At 36.4% G+C, this 26,106-nt stretch overlaps 1 protein-coding gene across 7 annotated transcripts in view; it reads left to right on the top strand.

Moving 5' to 3' along the window:
* Nucleotides 1–26,106, top strand: part of NAALADL2 (N-acetylated alpha-linked acidic dipeptidase like 2) — a 517,712-nt gene that overhangs the window by 310,428 nt on the left and 181,178 nt on the right. For all 7 annotated transcript variants that reach the window (XR_012043446.1, XR_012043445.1, XM_072868000.1 and 4 more), the window contains one exon: nucleotides 9,043–9,193. Coding sequence is in view for 5 of the 7 variants with exons in the window: in XM_072868000.1 (XP_072724101.1) it covers nucleotides 9,043–9,193 (151 nt within the window). In the remaining 2 variants the exon portion in view is untranslated. The remainder of the gene's footprint in view (nucleotides 1–9,042; nucleotides 9,194–26,106) is intronic.

Below are 26,106 nucleotides of genomic sequence, written 5' to 3'. Positions count from 1 at the left end.
GAAATTTGCAGATTTGACTCAGGCCTGTGACTTTATTGGCTGTTTGGTGGATTTTGGATTAAAAGTTCCGTAGAATGCGTAAAATATAACTAATGGTCTAATCAGTTTATTCCTGATGATTTACCAAGATTATAATTATATCTTTGTGTAATTGTTTTTTGTATGACGGATCTTAAGCTCTATTCTCTCTATAATGAAGTCTAAACATAGACTGAAATAACCATAAACATAATCAGAAACAACAGTTTCAGTGTGAACAAGGAAATGCTATTGGCTTTCTGGAGGTTGCTCATCTGGACATTCATCCAGTCTGTTTGTTTCTTCTGTTTAATGTTTACTGAATATTTAGTGATACTTATTATACACGCGGTGCTCCTTTACATGCTTATTTAAAAGTGAGTAATATTTCCTGAAGATGTAGGAATGAAACAGTGATATGAAAGGCTTTGTATTATATACTCATCAAATAATGAAGCATTTTTTCTGGACTGTAAGCAATTCAATTATTTTGTTTCTGAAATAAATTAAGTAAAGCTTATTGAGTCCAATCATCCCTTGTTTCTAGGGAATTGTAGTTCAATTTCGTTTTTAATTAGATTGAACATTGTGAATTTCTTAGCAGTGGTAAGCAAGATCTCGCAATAAAATATGCACTCAATTTGTATTAGAAGTTCCTAAAATATAGTGCAGGGAACTGGCAGTATATCTGGCTTATGTTTAATTGTCCAAGTACCCTATTGTGAAAAATTCCATTTTTAAAAACTGCTGATGTGTAACAAATTACTTTTCTTTGATAAAACTGTGTAGAAGATGAGCAGACAGCAAACAGGAAAAAGTATAGGACAAAACGTTCAGTTCTTTGTAAGCTTAATACCACATTCAGGGCCATGACGTTAAAAATGTAACTGTGCAAGGATTACAGGATTAAACCAAACTGCTTTTTGGTTTAGAGATGGGGGAGGGAAGTCTCAAGAGGTTTTTCCCTCAACTACTATGGCTGCCCAGAGGGGCTAGTGCCTAGATTTCCAGTCAAACTAGGAGACAGTAGGCTGAATTGTGATTCAGCATTATACATGAATGCTTGGAAACTCTTGATCCGGTTTGAGTTCTGCCAATTTATGGTAGATCTAATTTATTCAGCTCCTTATTCCTTTTGTTGGTGTGAGTTTCTCTCAGCTTTGCACCATAGAAGCTGCTGCTCTTTGAGTGTGTACTGTGATTCCCAGTGCCAATTGCCTGTCTTGCATTTTCTTTGCTTTCCTTTTTCTTTTGTTTTGTGGCTATATAGCATCTTATCCATGTTCAGACAACGCTACTGGGCTGCTTTACAAAATGCAGGTACTCTAGACAAGGTGGCCATTCTACAGCTTTTGAATATAGCACAGCTTGTAGGAAGTTTAAATGTGTCTCCGTCACAGACAACATCCCTAGCTATGGGGAAGACTTTCCAGCAGGGATTCAGGCCAACATCATTAGAACATGTGGGACATGTTAGAACATGTTGTTGTGTTTGGGGGTTTTTGGTTCATTGTTTGCCTGAGAGGATGAAAAGGGTCAACTATACATACGGTAATGGATAACTGGTATATGAGAGAGATCTGTGGGAGGGCTTGGTATGTACGTTTCATTGCATGGGAGCTTAGTCTCTCCTACTGCAAGAGAACTTCTAGTGTGGCGGAAGGGTTCCAAGGACTCCTCATGTCCACATCTAGCGCAAAAAGGGAATGAACTAGTGTGGAGATTTAATGTTGCTTCAAGTTGGCGGGTGGGAGCGTGGAAGTCTCTGGCTAAATTGAAGCCTATCTTACTTCCCTTTGGTAGTTTCTTTTTAAGATACTCACAGTAAGGAAAAACAACTTACCTTATTATTTTACTTGTAAAAGCTGATGTTCGTGAACCTTCAAAATGAGTTTTCTTGTGGTTAGTTCTAATTTAAAAGTCTGCTGCCCTTGAATAGCACTTATCTGACAGAAGAATGTTATTAAAAATACAACTGCTGCTAAATTTATGTGCAAAGTAGCTCTTACTCCTCACTGCCGTACAGCTCCATCACTTATATGCAGATTTTTTATGATTAACTTTCCAAGATTTCTTACCCTTCCCTCCTGCTTTTCCTCCCACATTCTGTAGGGCATCCAGGAAATACAAGAGGGAAATCTCCTCTCCTTAGAAATCATTTTTAGATATAAAAACGATAAAATTCTGAAAATTGAAAATTGGGAATGACCATTTCAATTTGGAAATTGAATAATAAAAATGTCTTAAAAAAATCTTAGGTATGCATGTCAGACTCTTTCCACAAATAAATGCACTTCATATTATCATTTCTCTTGATAGTAAGTACATCAAAGTTTTAAGGTCTTGCCATGATGCAGAGCAAGTATTTAATTTTGTATTGTTCATATATATGGCACTGTATGTCAGGAATAATTTGCTTAATTCCGATGCAGTAGTATGTTTTCCACCTTCTAAACCCTTTATGGGAATAGCCTGTCATTTATGAGATCAGCATTGTCTGCATTTCTAGCTTTTTGAAGTTTTACACAGCTTAATCCTTTTCCCAGTCCTGTTTGTTCAATACGGCAATACTGTCATTCCTTAGACAAGGACAGTGTTTGAGCTGAATAGGAAAGATGTATTTCTTTTCATCATCCCCATGTAGTCAGCCATTAAACTGGCTGTGTCCTCCATTTCTTTTGCTGTCTTAACGCAGCACCTTGAGGATTGATCAGCAAAAGCCAGAACCTCCTCAGATAGTGTTTTGCCACAGAATTCTTTTGAACACTGTCCCTAGATCTCTGTGATGAGAAATGTAAAAGTGTTATTAAACATTAAAAGCAGTATTAAAAAATTAAGCTGAAGCCACAATGGACCTTTGCCACCTTACTTGTTAAAAATATGCAACTTGGAAGAGTTGTAAAAAATGTAGAGCTGTGTATCTAGGTGGTTTTTTCTGCCTTGAATCTTGTTTGTGGTACCACTGCATTTTCCAAGTAGCCTGTATTATAGTAGGTAATTGAGAGGATGGTGGCATCTAATTAAATCTGCGGTATGCAAAGTCTTATTTTTCTACTCAAGCAATCTGTTTCAGAAATAAAAAGATGTTATGTCAGTGAGGTCTTCCAACAGTTTAAATGGCACTTTCCCCTTGCTTGGTAATTTTACGTACCGCCAATTAGTAAAATGAGTTGGGAGTTCCTTTCAGAGCATCATGATTTTAATTGCAACTTCAGTAGAAAAGAGTAATTAATAACTTGTAGCCTGTCCAGCTAGTAAAGCTGTGTCTCAGATTAATGAACCATGTCTTTTGCACGTTGCACTAAGAATCGAAAAATGCAGTAGTTTAAAAACTGATTGCTGTTATTTGTCTAATTAATGCTGATCATTGCACTGAAGTGTAATGACAACAGGAGATACAGCTTCTACAAATTTTTATGAATATGTTTGATTTTAAACAGAGTAATATGTAACAGGTACATGTATGTATTTTTTTCATATATCTTTGAGATATTTTCTTTCTTCCTCTGAAATATTATTGTATGTATTGTATTTTTTGTTTTACTAATCAGTTTTTCTTCTTTAAAATATTTTTTTGTTTCAATGCTCCATATGTATTATGACTTTAAATAGAAAATTCTGCATGTATTTTTGTGTGGATTACCTAGAAGGGGCAGAGAAAAGGGGATGATAATTATATACAGGCAATTAACATATAAGTGGGAATATCCATTAAGTTTTTATTTTATGAATGCTTTATGTCCAGGTTTTGCTGTGTTAGCACCTGAATGGACTTGTAATAAACAGTGCAGTTGTGAATCTGACTTCAGGAAGAGGAAGACTTTTGGCCTGAAGTTATATGGAAGAGGTCATATGCTAGAATAATAACATGATCCAGTATGAATTTTGTTGTACTGTCAGTAGCTGACACTTAAAGGCCTTTGTTGTCTAATGAACTGTGATATCATTTACACTAATGCAGACATTGTGTAAAATACCATTTTTGTAATTTTGTGTGCAGATTTAAGGACATTTAAGGAGTGCAAACTGCCCTATTAAGCTTAAAAAAATCCCATGCTTAAGCGTTCTATAAGTGCCTGTAGCTAAAGCATGTTTAATCTCTTTATTTAGGGTTCTGTTACTTTGCCAGACACATTTTGATTTTTTTTTTTTTTTTAAACAATAAAATTGGTGATAAGAGTTAAGAAGGAAGATAAATGCTTGCTTAATCTACCACTTAAAGCTTTGGTGCCTTGTTATACCAAAGGCACCCCTCTCTAGAGCCTCTCAGTTCCTTTTTCATTATTGTGACTTTCAGATGTGACTGAAATTTCCAGGTTTTCATATACATAAATTCACAGAGGGTGGGTATATAATCTTCATGGTACTGACATCAGTCAGAAGCTCCCAGTGTATTGCACAATTGCTTTGATTCTGATTAACACAAAAGCATCTTTCTGTCATGTTGTGGTGATAGAGTAGAAAGGCCTTCAAAAACATGTGAGTAGTTTCAACGAACAGCCCAATACTGTCTATTAATGTAAGTATCTATGTACAGGAGTGAGGATATGGTCAAGATATACACTTTCAGTAATGTGAAATATATGCACATGAATGCCTTCTGAAGATGACAACATTTTGAGACACTTTTTGCTTAAGTCAGTATGGTGTGCTAAAGGTCATTTTGAAGTGTAGACTTCTAAATTATACTAGCATAATATTGAAAATATGTGACAACTAGGTAAAAGAGACCTCTTAAATACCATTGTGCAGCTAGGTTATATAGTTTTATTTACTGATACATTTTAACCATTATGTAATGATTGAAAGTCTGAAGGCTTATGTAATATAGTTGAAAGCAGAATTAGATCTAATAAGAAAATGTGACTGGATTTGTATTGAACCTAGTATTGAGAAGTAAAATGTAGCAGAAGGGAACCTTTAGTAAAATGAAGACATCTGGTTCATTTTTTCCTCAGCACTAGAGTTTGATTTATCACATGCTGAAAAACTCTCATTGCTGTCTACAGAAATGGTGTAATGCATTTGAAAGTTGCTGTATTTTAAATTAACTTTTTCAGACGTAGTGTTAGTGCTACTTGTTTTGAGTAAGGATAGAACCTTCCATGATGACAAAGTCACTTACTTATTATATAGAATTGTAAGCCAATATGTCCTGTACTGAACTGCATTATCTTACATAATGTATGATTTGAAAAAAGAACAGGTTGTTCCATGGGTTAGTGAGCAGGTTTTTCACAGCTTTGTTTCTTGAGGTTGGATTTTGTGGCGTCTAATTTGCAGTCCAAGTTTCTGTATTCTTTTCCATCTGTCACTCTCTCTCATGATTTCTTATATGGTTTTTCCCTCTTCCATTAAGGGGTAAGCTCTCCAGATTTTATTAATGCCTTCTTAGTGCAGTGCATTAGCAGGATCTGCCTCTTGTCTACTCAATATCCCATTTTCATTAAACTTTCAGGAATATACTGTCTGAGATATTTCCTCCTGTGAAATAAGTCGTCTGTGCCAGCTGATCAGTGGTTCAATTGTTACTGTGGGTCAAGGCACATAAATGGACAAGCATAGAAAGTAGGCTTCTGAAAGAAGCCTTACAGAAGCAATATTTATCAGTAATGGGGCTGGTATTATACCTTATAAAGCATAGCCATTACAACTTTAGGGGAGGGATAAAGGGGAGAGAGAAGAGATGACCTTTACCAGGAGAGAGAGAGGAAGACAAACCACAATGTTGATACTGTAGCTGTCTGCACATTTAACACCATGGCTGATTGCAAAGAGGTTTCACAAAGATGGAGGACTGTCTAGACAGTGGTGCAGCAAGGTTCTCTGAAGATTTGGCCATATTTTGGGAGGTTCATTCCTCATTTATTCAAGCATAACCTTATTATATAAGAACCTCGCTGAGTAAAATTAAATCTTCCAAAATCACTAGTCACTACTTAAAATAAAGATGTGTCTTTTCACTGCTTCAGCCACATCATCTTCAAAAGGAAATTTAATGGTGCCTTATGGTGTGTAGAGTTTACAAGGCTAATCTGTCCCCAGTTACACGACAGAGCCTTTGATAAAGCAGCAAGTGTCTCATTAGATTAAACTGAGTCCGGAATGTTTTATGGGGTGATTTAATATACTGGATTGTAAGAGTTACAGTTTCTTAAGTGACTCTAAAAACTGAGGATTTAAGCAGCCATAAACAACAAAAGGGTTAACAGTGGGCACCAGCGTCTGTTTTCTTGTCAAGGGTTCTGCTGTTGCCATTTTATTCTGAGATGTTTGTGGCTTTGGGAGAAGGAGGAGGCATACACCCAAAACCATAAGGAGCAGCTGTTGGTTGATTATACAGTCTAAAATAATCCATTGATTTGAATAGGTGTGTACCAGTTTACTTGAAGGACTTAATCTACAAGCTTTAGCCATGTAAAAAAATATTCAGTACCTTCCTCAGATTCTTTATGCTAGGGCACTTTATGGCTGTTAAGGTGTTGACTTATTTAAGATGAAAATGGAAGCAACAATACTTATTTATTGTTGGCATAGTTGTGATGTCACTTGGAAAGTTAAAAAGCAGCAATTATAGCTGAAATCTGACAGCTGTTTTATAATTTCACATGTACAACACAACTCCTTACTAGAGGTTATTGTAGCCATGGCAGCAGCGGTTGCTGCACTTTGTGAATAACAACCATGTAGTTACCTTCTCTCAGTGAAATAGAGGAATTTAATAGTGATTTTTGTTGAGTACAAAGTTTTTAAAACTCTCTTCAAAAAAAAAAAAAAAAAGACCGCATCTGGTTTTCCTATCTTCTATGTTATTAAATAAGACTAGAGATGAATAAAAAGATACTAGATATGGATGCAGGAAAAGAAAAGACAGTTGTTATTTTAAATCATTTAGCTATGATGTATCCTGCTTCTCCTATAGTGTTCCCACCCCTTTTATTGTGCAGCCAAATCCTGGCTGAATATGTGAATATGAACATGAATTGGAAACAGAACAATAATAAACTAACCTACCGTTTCGGACGTTTTTATTCCTGCATTACAGGTAAGGTCTGTAATACCTTTTTAACCTTTCACATTTTTAAACATCTGTGCCAGTCACATTCTCAGTCTGCACACTCATATTTATTTGAATAGTGTTCTCTCAGAGACTATCCCTTTTCATCTAGGGATTGCTTGTTTGAATAAGATATGTAGGATTGCACAGGGGATTCACAGGTTCGCTTGCATCTGTTTATCTGAATTCAGACTACAGCGTCATAACCTTGGCGAATCATAATACTAGATACGTTTACTTGTAGAAATGGCAAATAGTAGGCTGCTATTTTTAGACATTTTTTTCTGTCTTAACTTTCAAGAAAAGCAGAACTAAACATCAAATGGTTTTGAGACTTAAACCAAATGCCATATATTCATGTAGTTTACATACTTGTAAACCCACAAAGAACTACACATAAACATTCCTTAAAACCAACAGCTAGGAGATAAATTGAAAAAAAAAAAATATATACACACAGAAAAAAAGGAAGGGTCTAAAAGACAGAAGGAGAAGGACAATTGAACTGAGAAATGGAGGTATAGTAACAAGTTCTCAGGTTCCTACAGAATCGGAGTGTAGTCGAGAAACAACATTTACTTGCAGTCATTCCTCAGACCATTTGGAGCCATTTGGAAAGTCATCAGTGGAGCATAGTGAATAGTAAGATAATCCTTAAATATCAGACTTACTTCTGTCTGAAAAATTAATATAGTTTTGTGACATTGTTGTATCTTCAGTCAATTCCAAATATGCAGAGCATTATACAGAAAAATCATCTCATTTCGTAGGAGTATTTTCCACATTACAATTCGATTTCATCTGATTTGGAATAAAATCCCCTTATTTTTCAGTTCTCTATGAAAGGGAAAACCTGAGCTTTTTCAGTCAAAATTGATCTATAGGCTGCTGCAAGTTATGGTGCTTGCATGCTTTTGTCTTTGACTTTGGGGAAGTTTGCCTGATTTGCTGCCCCAGATCCATAGATTTTTGGAAAGGCTAATTACATTTACCAACTCAAGCTGTGATGTTCTAATGACACAGAATAAAAGCTGTCTGTCTGACAGGAGGCAGACTCCAAGGTTTGGGTAAACTAGACTGCCTTTTTTTTTTTTTTTTTAATCTGTAAACTCCTTTTGTGTTCTCTCTCAACTGAAGAGTAACTCTGTCCAGAAATCCTGTGCAAGACTGATGCCAGTGTAGGCAAACATCTAGTATGTGCTGTACACACTTATGCATGTCCTTGAAGAGGTAAACTAAGCAGGAACCTCATACTGCTAATAATATAGAAAATATGGAAGATCTGCTCAAGATGTTCTAATGAGATTAGTTTCAAAACTGACGCATTTTCAAGGTGGTATTTATACTACATGAAAATACGTTGGGGTTGTAAGTCTAGCAAGTGTCCAATGAGTAGGGAGAAAGGTGGCTCCACTCGTATCTCTTTGTGTACCTTGCTGAATCATGGCCAGTACTTCATCTGAATGTAACTTCCAACACACCAGCCTTGGCTGACTATCACAATAAAAGAGGTGAAGATGGAACAGTTGCAAATCTCAAATGCAGTTGTAATGAGTGTTAGCACTGCATTTCCTCAATATGCTACATATCATTTAAAAGTAAGAATTCTTTTTGTTGTTAGGTCTTGAAAGTAGCTTTTGATATTAATTGGGAAACATGAAAATGTTTCCCAATTAATTAGTTTTTTGGGGTTTTGATTTTGTCTTCTCAAAGAATAGCTGCTGTATTTGAAAAAACTTTGAACTAGTTTTTTGGGGTTTTGATTTTGTCTTCTCAAAGAATAACTGCTGTATTTATATTACAAGCAGTTTGGAATTGCACCTGTCTTTATTACGTTTATACAGAGCATAGTATGGTGAGAGCCTGATGCATGGTAAAGCCTCTATCTCAATAGTAATTAAAATAAATAATAATGCATTGTCACATAATTTTTGTTAATAGTCACATATGTTGTTTTGTTCCCTCAGCTTTCTCTGTTAGAAGATGCAGGGTTTGGCGGTGTTCTTCTTTACGTTGATCCTTGTGACTTACCAAAGACTACAGATCTTGCTGATAAAGCTTTTATGGTTTCCTTGAACAGTGGAGGAGATCCATCAACACCTGGTTATGCCAGTATTGGTAAGTACCGTTCAAGGCATATTCAGTTAAGGGACATTTTAATTCTCTGTAGATTGTAAGTATGGGAGTTAAAAGACTAAACCAAATCCTGCCTGACATAGAAACCCCGAGTAAGGGAACACTGTGTAATGCAGCATGGCTCAAAGGATGGAATCCAATCTCAGAAGTGCTTTACTGTAAACTCTTGGCACAAAGTCTGTACTCTAACTACTTTATTTTGTTGCTTTTTATATTTGTGTATTCACACACTGAACCATTACTCCTGCCTGCTTATTCTTATCCCATGAAAAACAAAGCTGTGAGGTACTAGTCCAGTGGTTTCCACAGGATCTGTCCCCAGTGAAAGAAGTATTCTTCCCTTCATTCTGTCTTCCACTTTCATGGTATTGGTAATGGAAAATTCTGGTCAATAGCTGCAGGTGCAATGTAATCAGAAATTTATATTTGAAAAGAGTTAAGAAAAATTAATGTTTATAGTATCTTTGCACAATTACCACCTGAATAAGATGTGTTCATTTAGCCTTGTCTCAGTTCTGCCTGGATAGACTTGGTTATCAATTGTGCTTCTCTAAATACATGTATTTTCAAAGTATGGGAAATAAAGAATTGATTTTAAGGAATTACATAGTTTTTTAAAAGTTTAAGTTTGTGGTTTTGGTTTTTTTTTTTTTTTTTAAAGCACTGTTAACAATAAATAGAAGCAGCAGCATATTTGACTTGTATGCACTACTTAACTCTACATTCTGTCAGTTCAGTGAATGTGTGTTCTGCTTCTCTGCTGCCTTTTCAGCTTTACAACCTTTTTTACTATCTAACTATTTGGAAATGTATTAAGCAGCAGTCTATGAGTTTATGACAAGGCTTCATCAAGAATATTTGGTCCAGTTACTAGCTCAGACATCTAAAGTCTGACTTGAATTGGCACTAAATCAACTGAGGCAACGCTGAGATACTTCATGACTAGAATGGCAGAAAATAGAAATATTTGCCTGGTTGTCAAAGAAGGGTGTTAGCTATTCACAGCATGAATGCCTTGACAGCTCAGTGGGAAAGAAATTGCACATTTTCTCAGTGTCTCAGTGTACCTGACCCAGTGTTCTTAAAAGTGCCCTGGGAGCTACAGAGGTAAATAAAACACTCTTCAAACTTTATTCTTGCTCATTTCATGGAGCTATTTGAAAAACAGTTTGTCGCTTATCTGTCTGGCTGACTCCTTAATGTTTTATTTACCCTACATGAGAAGTAAAGCTAATTAAAACAGATACACCAACATGAAGATGCCACTTCAGTGTCTAAACCTTATGGGCTGCATTTCTGTCAGTAAATGATCTTATTGGCAGTGTGCATTCCAATCTCCAGTTTGAGAAAAAGAAGCTTAATTATATGGAAAATGGTTATATCCTTATAAGTACATTGATGGTTTCTAGTAGAACCCTTAGCGTGGCTTGTCTGTGGTTTTAAATCTCTGAGCAACATTCATAAGCAGGAATAGACTATTAGGTTCCTAAAATCATTTATATTTTGGTCATTGAATTCAATGATGAGCTGGAAAGAGCTCAGAGGAACTCTTGAGGAAACTCTTTTTTATGATTTTTGTCACTGGAAGGTAGATCAGATGGAAGGAATTTCTGTGTTTCTGATGATTATTTTCTTCTCTGGAGACTATGAATCAATCTGGTTAGAGGTAACTTATGCCTGGGACAAATACAAATACGTCTGGAGCGCAGACTTTTGCCCGAGAGATGCATTTGCATATAAGGTAGTTAAACTGACTACATGTAGAATAAAAGTGCCAGATACCCGGGGTTGCCCCTATCACTTTGATTCACAGAGTATAGCATGCACTGCAAGAGATTTTATTGGAAGCTCCTGCTTAAGTTATTGGCATATCTTTGATACCATCTGCACTTCACACATTGCCAAAAGAACTGTTACTATTACAATCTTAGGGACTGCTCTACCGCCATTCTTCCTTTTACTAGGAAATTCCTAGTAAGATGAGTGATCCAAAGTTAGTCTTGTACTAGGTGAATAAAAGGTAGGAAACTTGTATTTTCATGCTGCTGCCTATGTTTCTCACATTCTTTTAGTCTGAAAACAAATTTCTCTGTGGCATCAAAGTATTGGACTGCTTCGAGTTTTTTTTCCTAGAAAAAAAATCTTCAGGAAATGATAACATTTACAGATCTCTTCTCAAAGTTGACAACATTTTAAAATGGGGTTTATGTAATAGTTCAGAGAGAACTTTGGCATTCTCATGAGGTTTTAGCTCAAATCTTCTGTTTCATGAAGGTTAAATGCTGCGCTTCTGCATGTGAATTATTTTAGAATGGACAGAATCGTTTGAGGATGGCTTTGAGATGCCTACTATATATGAGTGGAATGATTTTTTTGGTCTTGTGTTTGATAAAGGGAAGAAAGTAATGATGTGGAAAGGGAAGTCAATGGCACTTATGTAAAAGTTTCTGCAGCTTTGTTTGATAATTTAATTCTTCTTTTCTTAAGACTCTCCCAATCCTGTGTCATATCAGTCCTGAAACAGTCATATGAGCCTTTTTGAACATCAGTTCTGTCTGCCTGATTCTGATTGCCAAAGACTAGTATCCTTCATTTTTTAGAAATCTTTCCTTCTTTCTTTAGAAATCTTTCTTCTCTTTCTTCCTGCTTTTGAAATGACACAGAGCCAGTAGGTGGGACTCAAGGTATTAAACATATGGGATTAAGAAGCTTGAGAGGGAGATAAGAGACTTATGTCGCAAAAATTATCCTGAAAATAAAGTGTAGAAGAATAGCATAAAACTTGTGTGACTTCCCCATCTGCTTTTTTTTTTTCCATTTTGACTTTTTGAAGGCTGCACTTCCTTTCACCTACCTTTGTATGGCAGAGACACATTACATTTCTCCATTGCTATACTTCAGAGTCATTTTAAATCAAATTTGTTTCCACACAGGAAACGGCTCAGTAAACAAAAATATGGATAGAACCTATTTGTCAATCCTAGTATGTAAATAGAAAAGTGGCATTGTGATAAGCATTAAGAACCCTGCCCCTGAGATAAGGTACCTCATAATAGAATCCCTATCTGTGCAGTGGTGGAATAGAAATTATTTCATGAAGAATTCAGACAGCATTATAGAAAACATTGTGAGCTTAAAAATGCTGAAATATAACAGCCGTGAAATACAATCTTATGCTATCAGCTTGAATTTCAAGTGTAAAGTTGTTTTAGAGAATTGTTACGCAGAGGTTATAACAGTGAGGCAAAGTGGTATATTTGGAAGTAGTCCATGCTTCAGGTCATTGTTAGCAGCTAGTCACGCAAGCCATAATACAGGGATTTGGGTGAAAAATCAGTAACGCAGGGGAAATGCACAGTGTCCCTAGAATTGTGAATAGTGAACATTATTGAGGCAGAGGAATTGACATGAGCATTCCTCAAACATTGCTAATAGGATATGATTTCAGAGGAAGGGACAAGGAAGATGAGGAATCGGTGAGGTGTTGACCCACTGCAGGCCACAGCTGAGCCGATCAAAAAGTTGGTGGTGCCTCTGAAAACATATTTAAGAAAGGACAAGAATGCAGGACAGGCAGGGGAGTGAAACTGAGCCTGGAAAAAGGCAGGGCAAAGGTGCTGTTTTAATCTTTTGGGGTTTGTTTCTCACTATCCAAATCTGTTTTAATTGGCCGTAGTTGACTCTGTTTTGCCCATGACAGTAACTGATAAATGATCTCCCTGTCTTCATCTTGACCAATGAGCTTTTCTATCTTATTTTCTCCCCCTATCCTGTTGCGTAGGGTGAGTGAGAGTGCAGCTAGGTAGGTGTCCAGAAGCTGGCCAAGGTTAACCCACCACACTGTGTTCTCCATGTTTTGATAAATTACAGCAAAAGTTGAAGAACACCAAATATGCATCATGAAAAGCCCATGGCATTTACCTCTTTAGTCATGTATCATTCTTTAACTAAGCTTAGCCAGTTCTGCAGTAAACGCAGGAAGCTACTACTACTTCTTGGAATATGGGTAAGTAAGTACATGCTGTGACAGAAATGTATGCCTACTTTATTTTTAGTCAGCCCTGTGATTCTGTATGTTTATGTGCTTCCTGCCTCTTATCTGAGTTTGTCCTTACTGTCCTTGACTTCATGATATTTTACTCCTCTGAAGCAACCAGCTGAGCAGAAGTTAACTAGAAAATAGAACATTGTGTAACAGTTTTAACCATGCATATGCAACATATGTTCTAAAATGTTTTGTTATGAATCATCATGGCTTTTTACAAAATGTCCTCAGCCCTGGTTTGTCTGTTGTTTTAAAGAACAAAACACAGTTACAAGGATAGTTTTTCTGTGCTTGCCTTTGCAGCAGTGGAAATTATCCTGGGAATTATTTTTTTTTCCCCAAAAATTTGTGTTTACTTTCTGATGCTAACATCAGATAAATGAAATACAAAGATAACTTGGTGTAAAATGACAGTCTGCATTCAGGCTTCTGGGTTTTTTTGTTTTGCTTTATTTTCCTTAAGGGCAGAGTGAAGCTGGGGAGAAAGAAAAGTTTACAGTGCCATATTTTAATTTAGGGAGGGTTGTGTGTGTATGTTTATATAGACTCTTGATCATTTTATTTTTACTTACGACATAATTTTAGTGGTTTCCATAAAAAAAACCCCCACACTTCATCATTATCAACTACGCTGCTCTATCTGACATACTGTGTTATCTTCTGCATGAAAAAATATGTGTGCTAATGCAATAGAGAGGTAAGTCTTTAGAAAATACTGACTTTTGAGTAGTGACCACAGTAAGTAATGATTTCAGCAGATTTTCAATAATAGTTCTCGCACTAAGCGCTCAAAACGTATCTGAATCCATGATCTGCCTCTTCAGATTTTGCAGGATACAATAAAGCAACTAAATTTGTATTTAAGTATCAAATTACATGCTCTGAGTTTTTGGGTGTGGTGGTTTTTAGTTTTTCCTCCTGTCTGGCTTTCAATTGGTGTTGCATGTATTTAAAACTGAGAAAATCAGTTGGATATCAAGATATTTTAGGCTCATAAGTTTGTGTGTGTGGACACTTGTATATCAGGTATCATTTTATTTTCTGTTAAGCTGCCTATAATTTTATCTTGGGGTGATAAACCAAATTTGAAGTGAAAATGCAGTGATTTTATCAATTAGAGTATTAGAAGAGGAGGGGAGAAATTACTGCCAATGGTACTACAATAGCTTGCTAGCAGTGTTTGTATCATTTGACTCTTCCAAATACCATACTGAACCATATGGTCAAAACTTTTCTGAATTTCAAACAGAAAATTACTAAAAAAAAAGTGAGTTTAAAAGAGTAGTGGAATGTACAAGTGGTAAACACCGAATTATTTGAAAAACAACAAATCAGTGCTTTCTATTCTGCAGATTTAGTTCAGTGGAAAACATACTGTCTAAACACTTCCTGACACCTTAGAAGTTGGGGAGGACTCCTCGGTATTTTTGCCATTTCAGACAGTTTTAAACTACTAAACAGCCTTGACTCCCTACAGAATGTTTTCCAGTGAAGCCACTTTGTCTCTCATCCAGCAAAAATAGCATTTTAAATAGTGTCCAGATTAAATTTTTGAAGCTACTCAACTCGCGAGTTTAGCATATTTAAATCTTTTGTGCAATCGTGATTGAAAATAATCCCACTATAGCTTTACTGACATGATATTTCAGCTCAACATAATTTGTGCGAGTGAGATAATTTATTATGTGCTCACGAAACAGCAAACATCACTGTATGGCAGTAAGTCTAGCTGGTATATTGGAATCTGCTACTACAAAAGCATGGCTGCCTTCAGAGTCTAGTTGAAATCAATTGTCTTTGCATGGGCTGAGAATCCAGGACAGGGAGCTGCTTTTATAGCATCAGGGAGTTTTATGAAGACTCCCTTGCACTCCCATACACAACTCCTAGTTGTATATGGGAATGGTGTTAAGAAGCAGATGAGACCCAAGACAGGATATTGAGGAAATATTTTACTAGATTTATGTGTATGGATGAGGAATGGCATTACTTTTGTTTGCAAAGGTAGCGGGATGAATAGTTGTGTGTTTGCTCACGTAGCAATATATAATGATCCATTTTAAGAACCAGCTAAGCTCTGAACTGTCAGCTACAGGCCAATTTTATGGACCACTTGCTCTGTTGCCAGTCATTTGCTACTTAATGCCCTTCTCTGCACATTACTGTGGTTTCTTCTAATCCTGTGTCTTTCACAGCCTTTTCCAGTGGCTTCATTGTGTTTCAGGTGGTGGTGGTTTTCTTTCAGAATCCAATTAAGCTAATGTTACTTGAGATTTTTTTCATCCAGCAGCATCTAGCAGATAGGCAGGAAAGTTTAGCAGTATTTGTACATAAAATCTGAGTTATAGCAAAAACATGCATAGAAATAGCAAACCAATACAGTCACTTTCAGGTTTTTGCTAATTGCAACCTGTAAACACATTTCTTTGTTCACTGCAACTGAAACACTTGCTTAGACCAGTACCAAGTTAGTGATGACACCTCTCCATTGCAAGCAAGCAACAGTGATATTGCTGGTGCTGGGGGAACCAGAAAGGGCTTAGAACAGTAGGTAGTTACCTTTTGAGTGGAACTCTTTTTGAAGGCTCCAAAACTCTGGTTATAGTATTACAGTAAAACAGCCTCAGTGTCCTAGGCCTGTTTTTCCTGTATTTCTAATAGTTGAGTCTAATTATCACCATCTTCCATTTCAGGTGATATATTGTACATTCTGAAAAATAAGACTTGTCAAGATCTAAAAGATTCTCTCTTAATATGACTGTTCAGGCAGCTTAGATTTAAAACTGGCTGTTAATTTTTCAATGAAGACTTGAATATGTTTAAAAGAAATGCTGGGAGGCAGAATATATTTGTGAATTTAGGCTGAATTTAGTGTTTAGTTTTGTATGCAGAAAGGGGATTTTAAAAAGCCATTCATTTCATTTTTAAATTGTTAAAAATTGAACTTTTCCCTTCTATTTAAAAGTTGATGAAATATAGGGAAGAGACAAAAGGGTTAAGTGATTGAACATTTTGAACATCATGGGCCCAATTCACTATTAGTTGTGCCTTTTTCCTAATTTATTTTGTATGTACAAAGCAAATACCTGTTTCGGAGATGAATGTGTTTTACTCAAGTGTACTGCTAAGATGACACCTCAGAGTAAAAGGCAGGCATTTCTGGTAGGTGGTACTAGTTATTAATGCTGCTATAATTGCCAGAAGTACAACTGTCTCAAAGTACAAATTCTGGTCAGATTCAACCAATAACTTTGGCCATATAGAAGCTAAAAGGAAAAATGTCAGAATCGGAATGATTGTAAAGCAGTTTAGGTACCCTTCACAGGAAGATAGAGCAGCTAGTAGCTATATATGTATAAATAAAGGAATTGTATTTGCTAATAAGGCTTGGTTAACTTTCCCATATATTTGTGCATGTATGTAATACAATGGTATTTTATCCTCCTAGCACTCCTGTGCACAAGTTGGGATACTACAATGTAACTCTTATGTATTGCAGAGTTAACACCTGCAAGTGCACCTGCATAGTATGAAGAGCACCATGAAGTCAGCTGGCTGATTGTTTAAGCAATTAAAGATGTAATTAGTTTTATAATTGAATTTTTTTCTAGTGCAGTTTGAATACTGCAAGCCAGAATAAACCAAACCATCTTTAATTCGACTTGATATCTGTTCCAGCCCACTGCTTACCATATTCAGCAGCTGCATAAAAAAGATAATAGTACCTCTTCCTACTTTCAGACAGGTAGAAACTCCCCCAGAAGAAAACCTAATCATCTTAAAATGGAGATGTGGAAAATACTTTTTCGTTACATAAATGTGTACTATCATATTATATAATACCGTTCTGCAGAACACTAAAAGACATAAGTAATTCATCACAGTTTGGGTTGGGCAATTTTCAGAAGCATTTTGCTTGTACTTTTCAGAGGGGTTTTTTTTCAGACTTGCACTGTTTTCCTTCCCTGCAGAGATAGAATGCTCTACCCAGGGGGACTGGGGGGGAGGAGGGGAGCAGGGAGCAGGGCGAGAGAGAAGCTCTTGCGATGATTTAGTTGGTTGGCTAAGGACAACATGAGTGGTGAAAGAAGCTTATGAGACAAGAGGGTAAACAGTATGTGTACTTCAAATGTGGTCAAAACCATCTAAGCATATTGGGAGTGTGATTTCAGTGACAGTGCATTCCAGAGCATGGTGTATCATGGAGTGGCTCAGATGTCTCCGATACTGCTGTCAGTAAAGGGGTCACAGCACTTAGCACAGGAGAAAAGAATCGCAGAACAGCTGAGCTTGGAAGGGACCTGTGGAGATTGCTGAAGGACAAGCCGCCTGCTCAAAGCAGAGTCACCTAGAGCAGGTTGCCCAGGACATTGTCCAGTTGGGTTTTGAGCATCTCCAAGCACACGCCACAACCTCTCTGGGCAAACTCTTCCAGTGCTTGACCACCCTCACCATAAAACAGCTTTCCTTACGCTGAAGGGGAATTTCCTGTATTTCAGTTTGTGCCTGTTGCCCCTCCTTCATTCCCTGAATACCACTGGAGAAGAAACTGGCTCCATCTTCTTCCACACTCCCATCAAGTATTTACACACATTGATAAGATCCCCACAAGCCTTCTCTGCTCAAGAATAAACAATGCCACGTCTCTCAGCTTCTCCTCAGATGTCAGACACTCCAACCCCTTAGTCATCTTCATGGCCCTTTGCTGCGCTTGCTCCATGATGTCCAAGTCTTTCCTGTATAGGGGAGGCCAGAACTGGACCCAGCACTCCAGGTGTCATTTCACCAGTGCTGAGCAGAGGCGAAGACCTCAGCTCCCTCGACCTCCTGGCAATGCTCTTCCTAATGCAGCCCAAGATGCTGTTGGCCCCCTTTGGTGCCAGGGCACATTGCTGGCTCATGCTCAACTTGTTGTCCACCAGGACCCGCAGGTCCTTTTCTGTCTAGCTGCATTCTAGCCAGTCGTGTCCCCCTGGGTACTGGTGCGTGGGCTTATTCCTCCCCCATGCAGGATGTTGCATTTCCCTTTGTTGAACTTCAAGAGATTTCTGGCAGTCCATTCCTCTAGGTTATTGAGGTCCCTCTGAATGGCAGCTCATCCATCTGGTCTATCAGCCACTCCTTCCAGTTTTGTATCTTCTTCAAACTTGCCAGTCATCTCATTGTAGAAGGCTATCAGGTTGCTCAGACATGATTTCCCCTTTGTAAATCTATTCATACCAATCCCAATGACCTTCTTGTCCTTCATATCTTTGGAAATGATTTCCATGATTATTTGCTCCATCACCTTCCCAGGGACTAATGTAAGGCTGATCCCAGATCCTCCTTCTTGAAGGTGATAGGAGTGATATTTGCTGGTTAACCTCCACTGGATGGTCTTTAGGTATGATTTTATGATGTAGACATATTGCCTAAGTACACTCAATGTGACTGTAGACATAGTGACTCCTTTCTATTAAGGGACACTAGATTAATATACTGTTGCTGGTACAAAGTTGCAGGACTCCTTTATGTAAGCCACTTCATCAGTTTTGATGCAAAGCTATTCTCTCCTTTTCTCTACTAAAACGATTTAAAATGCTCTGAGGTTTGTTCTGCGAAAGCATGGACCTTCCTTTTGAGAAAGGGGTAGTACTGGGAAAAGTATTTGCGGATAGAGATGGCCAGGTGTCAGCTGTGCAATACAAGAGAATTTCATAAATGTGGGAGAATGACTGTAGCAAGGAGGCAGTCACAGCTTACAAAGCTTCTTTCTTCAGTGCTTTTGGAGTACTCCTGTATGTACTGATGCCAGTCAATATTTGCTGTGTGATGGGCACAATGGCGGAATGAGAAACAGTCAGTTTGTTGCCAGATGCTTTTGTTATCTGACATGTTTTTCATGTGCAAAACTAGGCTATGAGAATGATTTGAATAAGCCTTTGAAACTTTGATAACTGTTTCAATTTCAATTAGGACAAGTATATGCACAAAATGTCTGTAACTTCCAATACCTCTTATATGCTAATTTTACCTAGCTGACAGGTGGGTCTATTGAGTTAGTGAAAACAAGAGTGAAGCCTCTTGGGTTATTTAAAACCTCGTTGAAGTAATAGATCCTTTAGAATAGTGATATAATGATTTGTGTATTTATTTAAAATGTTGTGGTATAGGGACCACCCTTTACAAAATACATAATGAAAAAATGCTTGTGCTGCCTACTTGGGAGGTAATTTTTTTTCTTATAGCAGATGTCAGCTAAAGCTGACACGTGGTGACAATCTATTCCTTTCTGGTATAATGCTCATAACAAGGAGCCTAATTTTAGAACAGCTGGCCTACTCATGTTTTAAAATGCCTAGGGTTTTTTTTTTTTCTTGATTTCCAAGCATCAGCAGTCTTTCAACTAGTCCACTGTGCGATTTCTGCCAAGCCTAATTTAATCCAGGACTGTGAGGGATTTTCAGCAATATTTTGCGTACTCTGAGAGAACTGAACCACACATTGCCAAGCCTTCAGCAGTTAAAATTTGGGCAGTAATAATTTTTGCATAGTATAAGATCCATTTTGCTTTTTGTAGTAGTAAATGAAGTGTAAAGGTAAGATAAAACTAAGAATTAATTCCCTTGTCAGTTACCTCTGCTCCCTCCCAAAATTGCTGTATTAGTTGCGACTTTGAGTTTTGCTGGTAAGAGGCAAATTATTTCTCTGGGCAGTAATATTATGTGCTGCTAATCCATTGAACAAAATATATACATCACCTGGCATGGACTATGTTGAGGAATGTTTTAAAAATTCTTCAGAAAGTGAGAATATGGACTTTGCGAAGATAGCATGAGTGGAATGTTTCTTGAGTTAAAATTAGGTGACTCAGGTGTAAGGAGAGTTGTGTAAGGGTTATACAGATAATTTCATAAAAGTATTCTTGATTTAAAAATAAAGGGGGGGGGGAGGTGAGAAATTCAGTAATACCAAAAATGTAGGTATCAAATGACTACTACTGTGTTTAGTTAATTATACTTTGTAGTCATATTAGGTTTGTAAGCCTCAGGGTCCTTTGATGCTTTAATCACTTTTTTAATATTAGCCTTCTACTTTTTAAGTGAAAGCTTTACCTTGTGAGCTTCAGGATACTGGAGGAAACCTAGAAGTGCAGCTTGACTGCTGTTTAATTAAAAAAAAAAATTAAAAAAGAAATCCCAAAACAGAATGTAAATGAGGAAAACATCCATGGATTTTAAGTAGGTTTCATAACTGTTAGGCATTACTCATGCTTTTTAAATAATTTTTATTTGTTAGTACAACATATCAAAGCATAGAAAAGAAGCATGCTTAAAACACTTAGGCAGGAGCAGTAGTCTTAAGCTGGTCAACAATATTTTCTAAAAGTTACAGCTTCAGTTTTATTTTTTGAGTTTCTGGCAATTTCATCTTGTTAGATGAAACACAACTGTGTTTCTAGAGTCTGGATTTATCCTCCAGTTTATACAACAGACCTCTAATTCTGAACTCTGAAGCCCTGATTTAGGAATCAGTGCTTTAAGATAGGATTTAGTTACATCTCTCACTCGCTTTGTAAGATGAAAAGGTGAATTGAAAATCCTATAATATATTTACAAATCCTAAAGCATATGTAGAAATACTGCAAGAGATTTACAAATCGTAAAATAAATCTTAATAAAGTAATTTTTAGCTATACAAATCTATACTCATTTCTAAGTCAAAATCTCTGTGATCCTAGCAGAGATCATTCTAGAATTTTAATGTCTGTTCTGTTTTGGGTCAGGTTCTTTACGATTTGTTTCTACAGGACTTATGTTTATTAAAATACTTTTCTTTGTCTCAGTCTCTGCTTCAACTTCATAGAAAAAAAAAATTAAAAAACATTATCCTCTGAACAGAGAGAGGAGTTGCCATTCGTAGAAGCTGTTATAGAAATTTTTCCCTGATTGTATTATAGCACAAATGGGCAACAGAAACTTGCATTAAAGTACTGTGATTTAGTAAGATGTTTATCTCATAGTATGCACACCTCACTATGGGTCAGTTTTTGAAAAGACACGTTAATGTCTTGTCTCGCCTTAAGATGAGATGAATCCTAGCTTTAATTTTTTTATTGCCTTTTCTTTGGATTTATTGTCTTTTGAATATATGAGTACTGTAAATTCTATATTTACTGGGGGGCAGGGGGAGCAGACACTGGAACACGTTGCCCAGAGAGATTGTTGCCCAGAGAAGATATCCAAAATGCAGCTGGTTATGGTCCTGAGCAACTTTGATCTAACTGATGCTGCTTTGAGCAGGGAGGTTGGACTAGGTCATCTCCAGAGGTCCTTTCCGACTTGAACTATTCTATGATTCTATAGTAGGTAACAAATTTTAGAATAAATTCAGCCTGACTATTCAGCTGATAAATTCAGCTGTTTTTTTGTTGACACTGATATGAAGAAAAACAAAAAGTGATCTGGGACAGGATGGCCTAAAAGAACCTGGGAACTGTGACACGAAGCCAGAAATCCCCAAAGTATAACTTATAGCGTTCTCCCTTATAGTCCAGCTGATAAGAGCTGGCTGGCTGTAACACTTTTGGAAAACATGCCTATATGATAGGAAGGGAAACAAAATATTGGGCTAAATATAAGAAATCAGGCCTGAACAGGTTCTGCATAGTCATCTTCTTTTCCATGTTTAAATTCTGACACAAGACATTAATCAACAAAATGAGATGTGAGAATAAAATGTGGTTTTGGCAGAAGTATAATTTGTTTTTCCATTTTAACTAGAACTCAGCTTTTTTTGAATCAACTATTATGGAATTATTTTATTATTTGAATTTATTATTATTGACTATGTCATAAATTTCATTTCTTGGTCTTCATTCTTGATCAGTAGTTTAAAGGACTTCAGTCTTTCTGAGGATAAAGAACAAGATGCTGTGTGTGTTGGTAGAATGCAACCATTTAAATTTATCTTGGTCTGGTATTAAAATAGGGCTTCTGTGACACCTACTGTAATTGGCAGACAAAGGAAGAAGTGACTGATTCAACATGTCTATCTAATGCAATTTCAACACAATGGCAAGTATTCATTCATGACCCAATCTAAAGAGTAAAAATAGCAGTAGTTTTCTGAATTGGAAGGATCAGTGAATGTTTTCTGAGAGCTATAAGTTTAAAGAGAGAATTAGACGGATGAAACATGGCTACTTATTATAGTCTGTAGATTGCAGACATTAAAGAAGATTTCTCAAACAGTACTGGGTGCTGTGTCTTGAGGAAGATGACAGGATGAAATATTTTTTAGAATTTTTATTAAGGAATTTGTGACATGTGGTGAGAAATGTGTTAGTTATATGACATACCCTGTAACACTTAATCATACTAGTTTTTTCTCTGACTGTAGGGAATGGTCTTGGTAGTTCATAGACAATTTTGAGGGTGCTAAAGGAATTATAATGTCTGAATAGGAGATATATCCAGTGGTTCTGAGAAACGATGACAAAGAGAAAAGGATAAAAGAAACCTTGAGGTCCAATAGTGTTTGTATTAGCTGCTGCAACATCACAATGGTCTTCATGATTCATTTGTGGAGCAGGATTCATGAAAAGCTGCATGGAGGTTTTCTGGAAGGTCAATTACAGTGACCATCACACTATTCTGGTAGGTGCCACAGATACTGCATGGTGTTCAAAGCTAATTTTTCAACCTGAAAGCAAGTTGTCACTCCTGCAAGAAATGCTTGCATTGTTAATTTTGTTACCCAAGACTTTGGGCACAGGAAGGCTATTCTGAGCCTCAGAAATTTCTGCTTTCCCCTATATTGCACTAGCTAAGACAAATTCATGTGGATAAAGTAATTGTCTGACAGTCAGATTCATCAGTTAGGTTTTCTGAAATATGGGATTGCTTGTGTAGCATTCTGTATCAGTTCTACTATCTGCATTTCAGAATCTGTAGATACACATATGTTTACAGACGCTTTTCTGATAGCCCAGTAAAACTGAACTGAGTTATTAGTAGCTGTGCTAGTGCACTGGTATTCCTATAATAATTAGTTGTGATAAGAAGGTGGGTATCCTCACGTGAACTGGTTTTTACTTTGTAGACATGACTTTGCAATACCCGGATTCCCTGTCCTCTGGTAAGGCTCCAGACACCTATTGCTTAATGGAGAGAAAAAAATGTAATTAGAAGGAGAAATGGCAAAAGACTTTGACAGTGGTATTTAAATAGAGAACTTACCTGCTTCTCCCTCCTAATCATTCCTTCTAAAAGTAGTTAAATTTTTGTTGGACTTGGAAAATTGAGCAACATAGGGTTCAGGTCCTATTGTAGTGGCAACAAAAGAATTGCTAAGAGCTCTAATGTTTAAGAAAAGTGATTCCTGCATGCAGCCTATTAATGGTATTGCGTGGAGCTAGTCTCCCTTCAAAAGGATGTTACCCTATCTCTTTTTCAACTTTTAAATACACATTCTTGTAATATTGTATACTTTTTACATTAAATTTGAATAATTGAGGTGATCATTGAATGGAAATAGGAGACAATACAGTAATTACAGTTAGGCTGGTAATGGTAATTTCAGAATATACCAACATTTAAAAAATAATTTAATTTAGTGATGAAAAATGCTTCTCAAAATGCTTATGGGAAATCAAGAGAGACTGTCATCTAGCTAATAACCCATAGTCTTGTAGCCCAGGAAACTGCACGGAAAATAGTTTTTGGAAAATGAGTTATTTAACCCATGAGCTGTTTGCTCTTTTGGAGAGTTATTTGTTTACCTTTCTTGTGTTTCAATTAATCTGTGATTTTTACTAAGAAACCTTTTGACAAAAGTGCAAGTAGCTTTAGTATTGATATTTAGAATTATATTAAGATTTCTGGCTTTTTGAAGTATTTCAGGCTGATGTTGGTACGTCAGTATTTTTTGGTTTTGGGTTGTTTGTTTTTTTTTTTTTGCTGACTTCTGTCAAGTGATGGATTTGTGGTTTTTTTCTAGTAGAAGAAACCTTTTTATATATCCTAATAATGCTTCTTTATTCCACATGCTTTATTTTTAATATCTGTAATTTATCTGTATGTAATCTGTTTACTCTTCTGAAGAGTGAGAATATGTGGTGTCAAAACAGAGGTCATAGCAATCAGCAAAAAGAAAACAGGTTTTCCTTTTTTTATAAGAATATGATGGCTATTTAGATGATCTGATTCTTTCATTCATCACATATGAGAACAACACACTGTTTTGCCAGACTTGTATTGCAGGACAGTATTCTGCAAAATTACTTCTCCACTGTCCTTTTCTGTAGATCATAACCAGAATACAGGACAAAAATAAATCCCAATAAGCATGTTTTATTTTGGCTGGTACTTCACAAGGCAGAACCACAAATGCATTACTACCAGAGAATCCTATCTGCAGAGGAAAGAGGCTAAATCCAGCTAGAAATATGTTAAAAGCACATCTGGAAACATTCAGAATAGCTCTCTTTGCTTGAGATAAGATTTTCAGAAGCGGCCCAACATTCTCTTAACCTCCTTGCTATCTTAGTCATTAATACTTCAGAAAGTTTTACCTTTGGCATTTGCATTTGTTTATTGGATAATACTGGGAAAATAGTTTATTATTTTTGTTTATGCAGATATAATTTCATTATTCTTCAAGGTTTCACATGCTGTGCTTCAGTGTGTTGTTAATCAACAATTACTAAAAGGAAGCATTGTGATATTAAGCAGTTAGAGAAGAATAGTGATTGTGGAAGACTGATTTTTAAAAAGTCAGCGTAACTGCTGATTATTGCAATGTTCTGATTTGCATGTTAAGAATTAAAATAAAGTTAAAATATTGAAAGTCAAGCATATTAAAGAATCATCGCTGAAGAATTAAATTGTTATAATTATTGTTTCATAGATAATCTGAGTAGCAAATTGACGTGTATTACATACACGGCTTATTTATCTAGGAAGCCTTGCAAGTAAAATAAAAAGCTATTTTAGACAACTATTGACTTTTTAATATCATTGTTCTGACAAGTTAGAACAATGCTTAATTATTGGCTGTCACATGTTTAATAAACAAACATTGAGATTCAGAATTCCTTAACAGAAGGCAGGGACTTTACTCTTCCCATTTTATGAGTTGTGCAGAGATGCACAGAGATAAAGTGATTTGTCCTTCCTGACCATAAAGTTAGTCAGAGATACATACTGATTCCTGGATTCATTCTTTTTTGTCCATTGGAATACAGTGCTTTTCTTTTGCACTCCTTTTAGTTTATTTGCTGCATGAACATAGAGGGATTATGGCATTGGAAGAAGAAGAAAATTGATATACTAGTTTAATCTCTTGATTTCTCCCTTTTCTATTTTTGTGGAAAAAACTATACTAGAACATAACAACAGCAGTGTGGTGCTCAAATATAATTTAGAAATTTTAATCCCAGTAAACTACTCCCCCCAATATCTTAAAACTCTTAATCATTTGAAATCTAGAAAGAAAAATAGTTTAAATTGAAGTGGAGATTAATTAAGGCTTACCATTTTACACTCCAAGGGTACAGAGTGACATTAGTATTAGGGTAACACAGGAATGGCAGGAGAAATTCAGGATATGGGGAAAAGGACACAAACATGAGGTTGACTGACAAGTGGATTTCTCAAAATCCTTTCTTGCTGGGAGTGTCTTTTTTTGAGAAGGTGTGAGTGAGGTATCACTGGGATACTAGTGTCTATCAGTGAAAGAGGTGATCTTTAATCCATTTGCCACCTGTCCATTATTTGACCTGATTGTTGTGTTTTGATGATCTGTGATGCCCTAGTGTGTGCATTTTCTACTATCTTCTTGCATTGACGGCTGTGTCATGTCCTGAATT

Source organism: Ciconia boyciana, chromosome 7 (assembly GCF_034638445.1).
Source record: "Ciconia boyciana chromosome 7, ASM3463844v1, whole genome shotgun sequence".
NCBI classification, from domain to species: domain Eukaryota; kingdom Metazoa; phylum Chordata; class Aves; order Ciconiiformes; family Ciconiidae; genus Ciconia; species Ciconia boyciana.
This window is presented reverse-complemented; position numbering and strand designations above follow the sequence as displayed.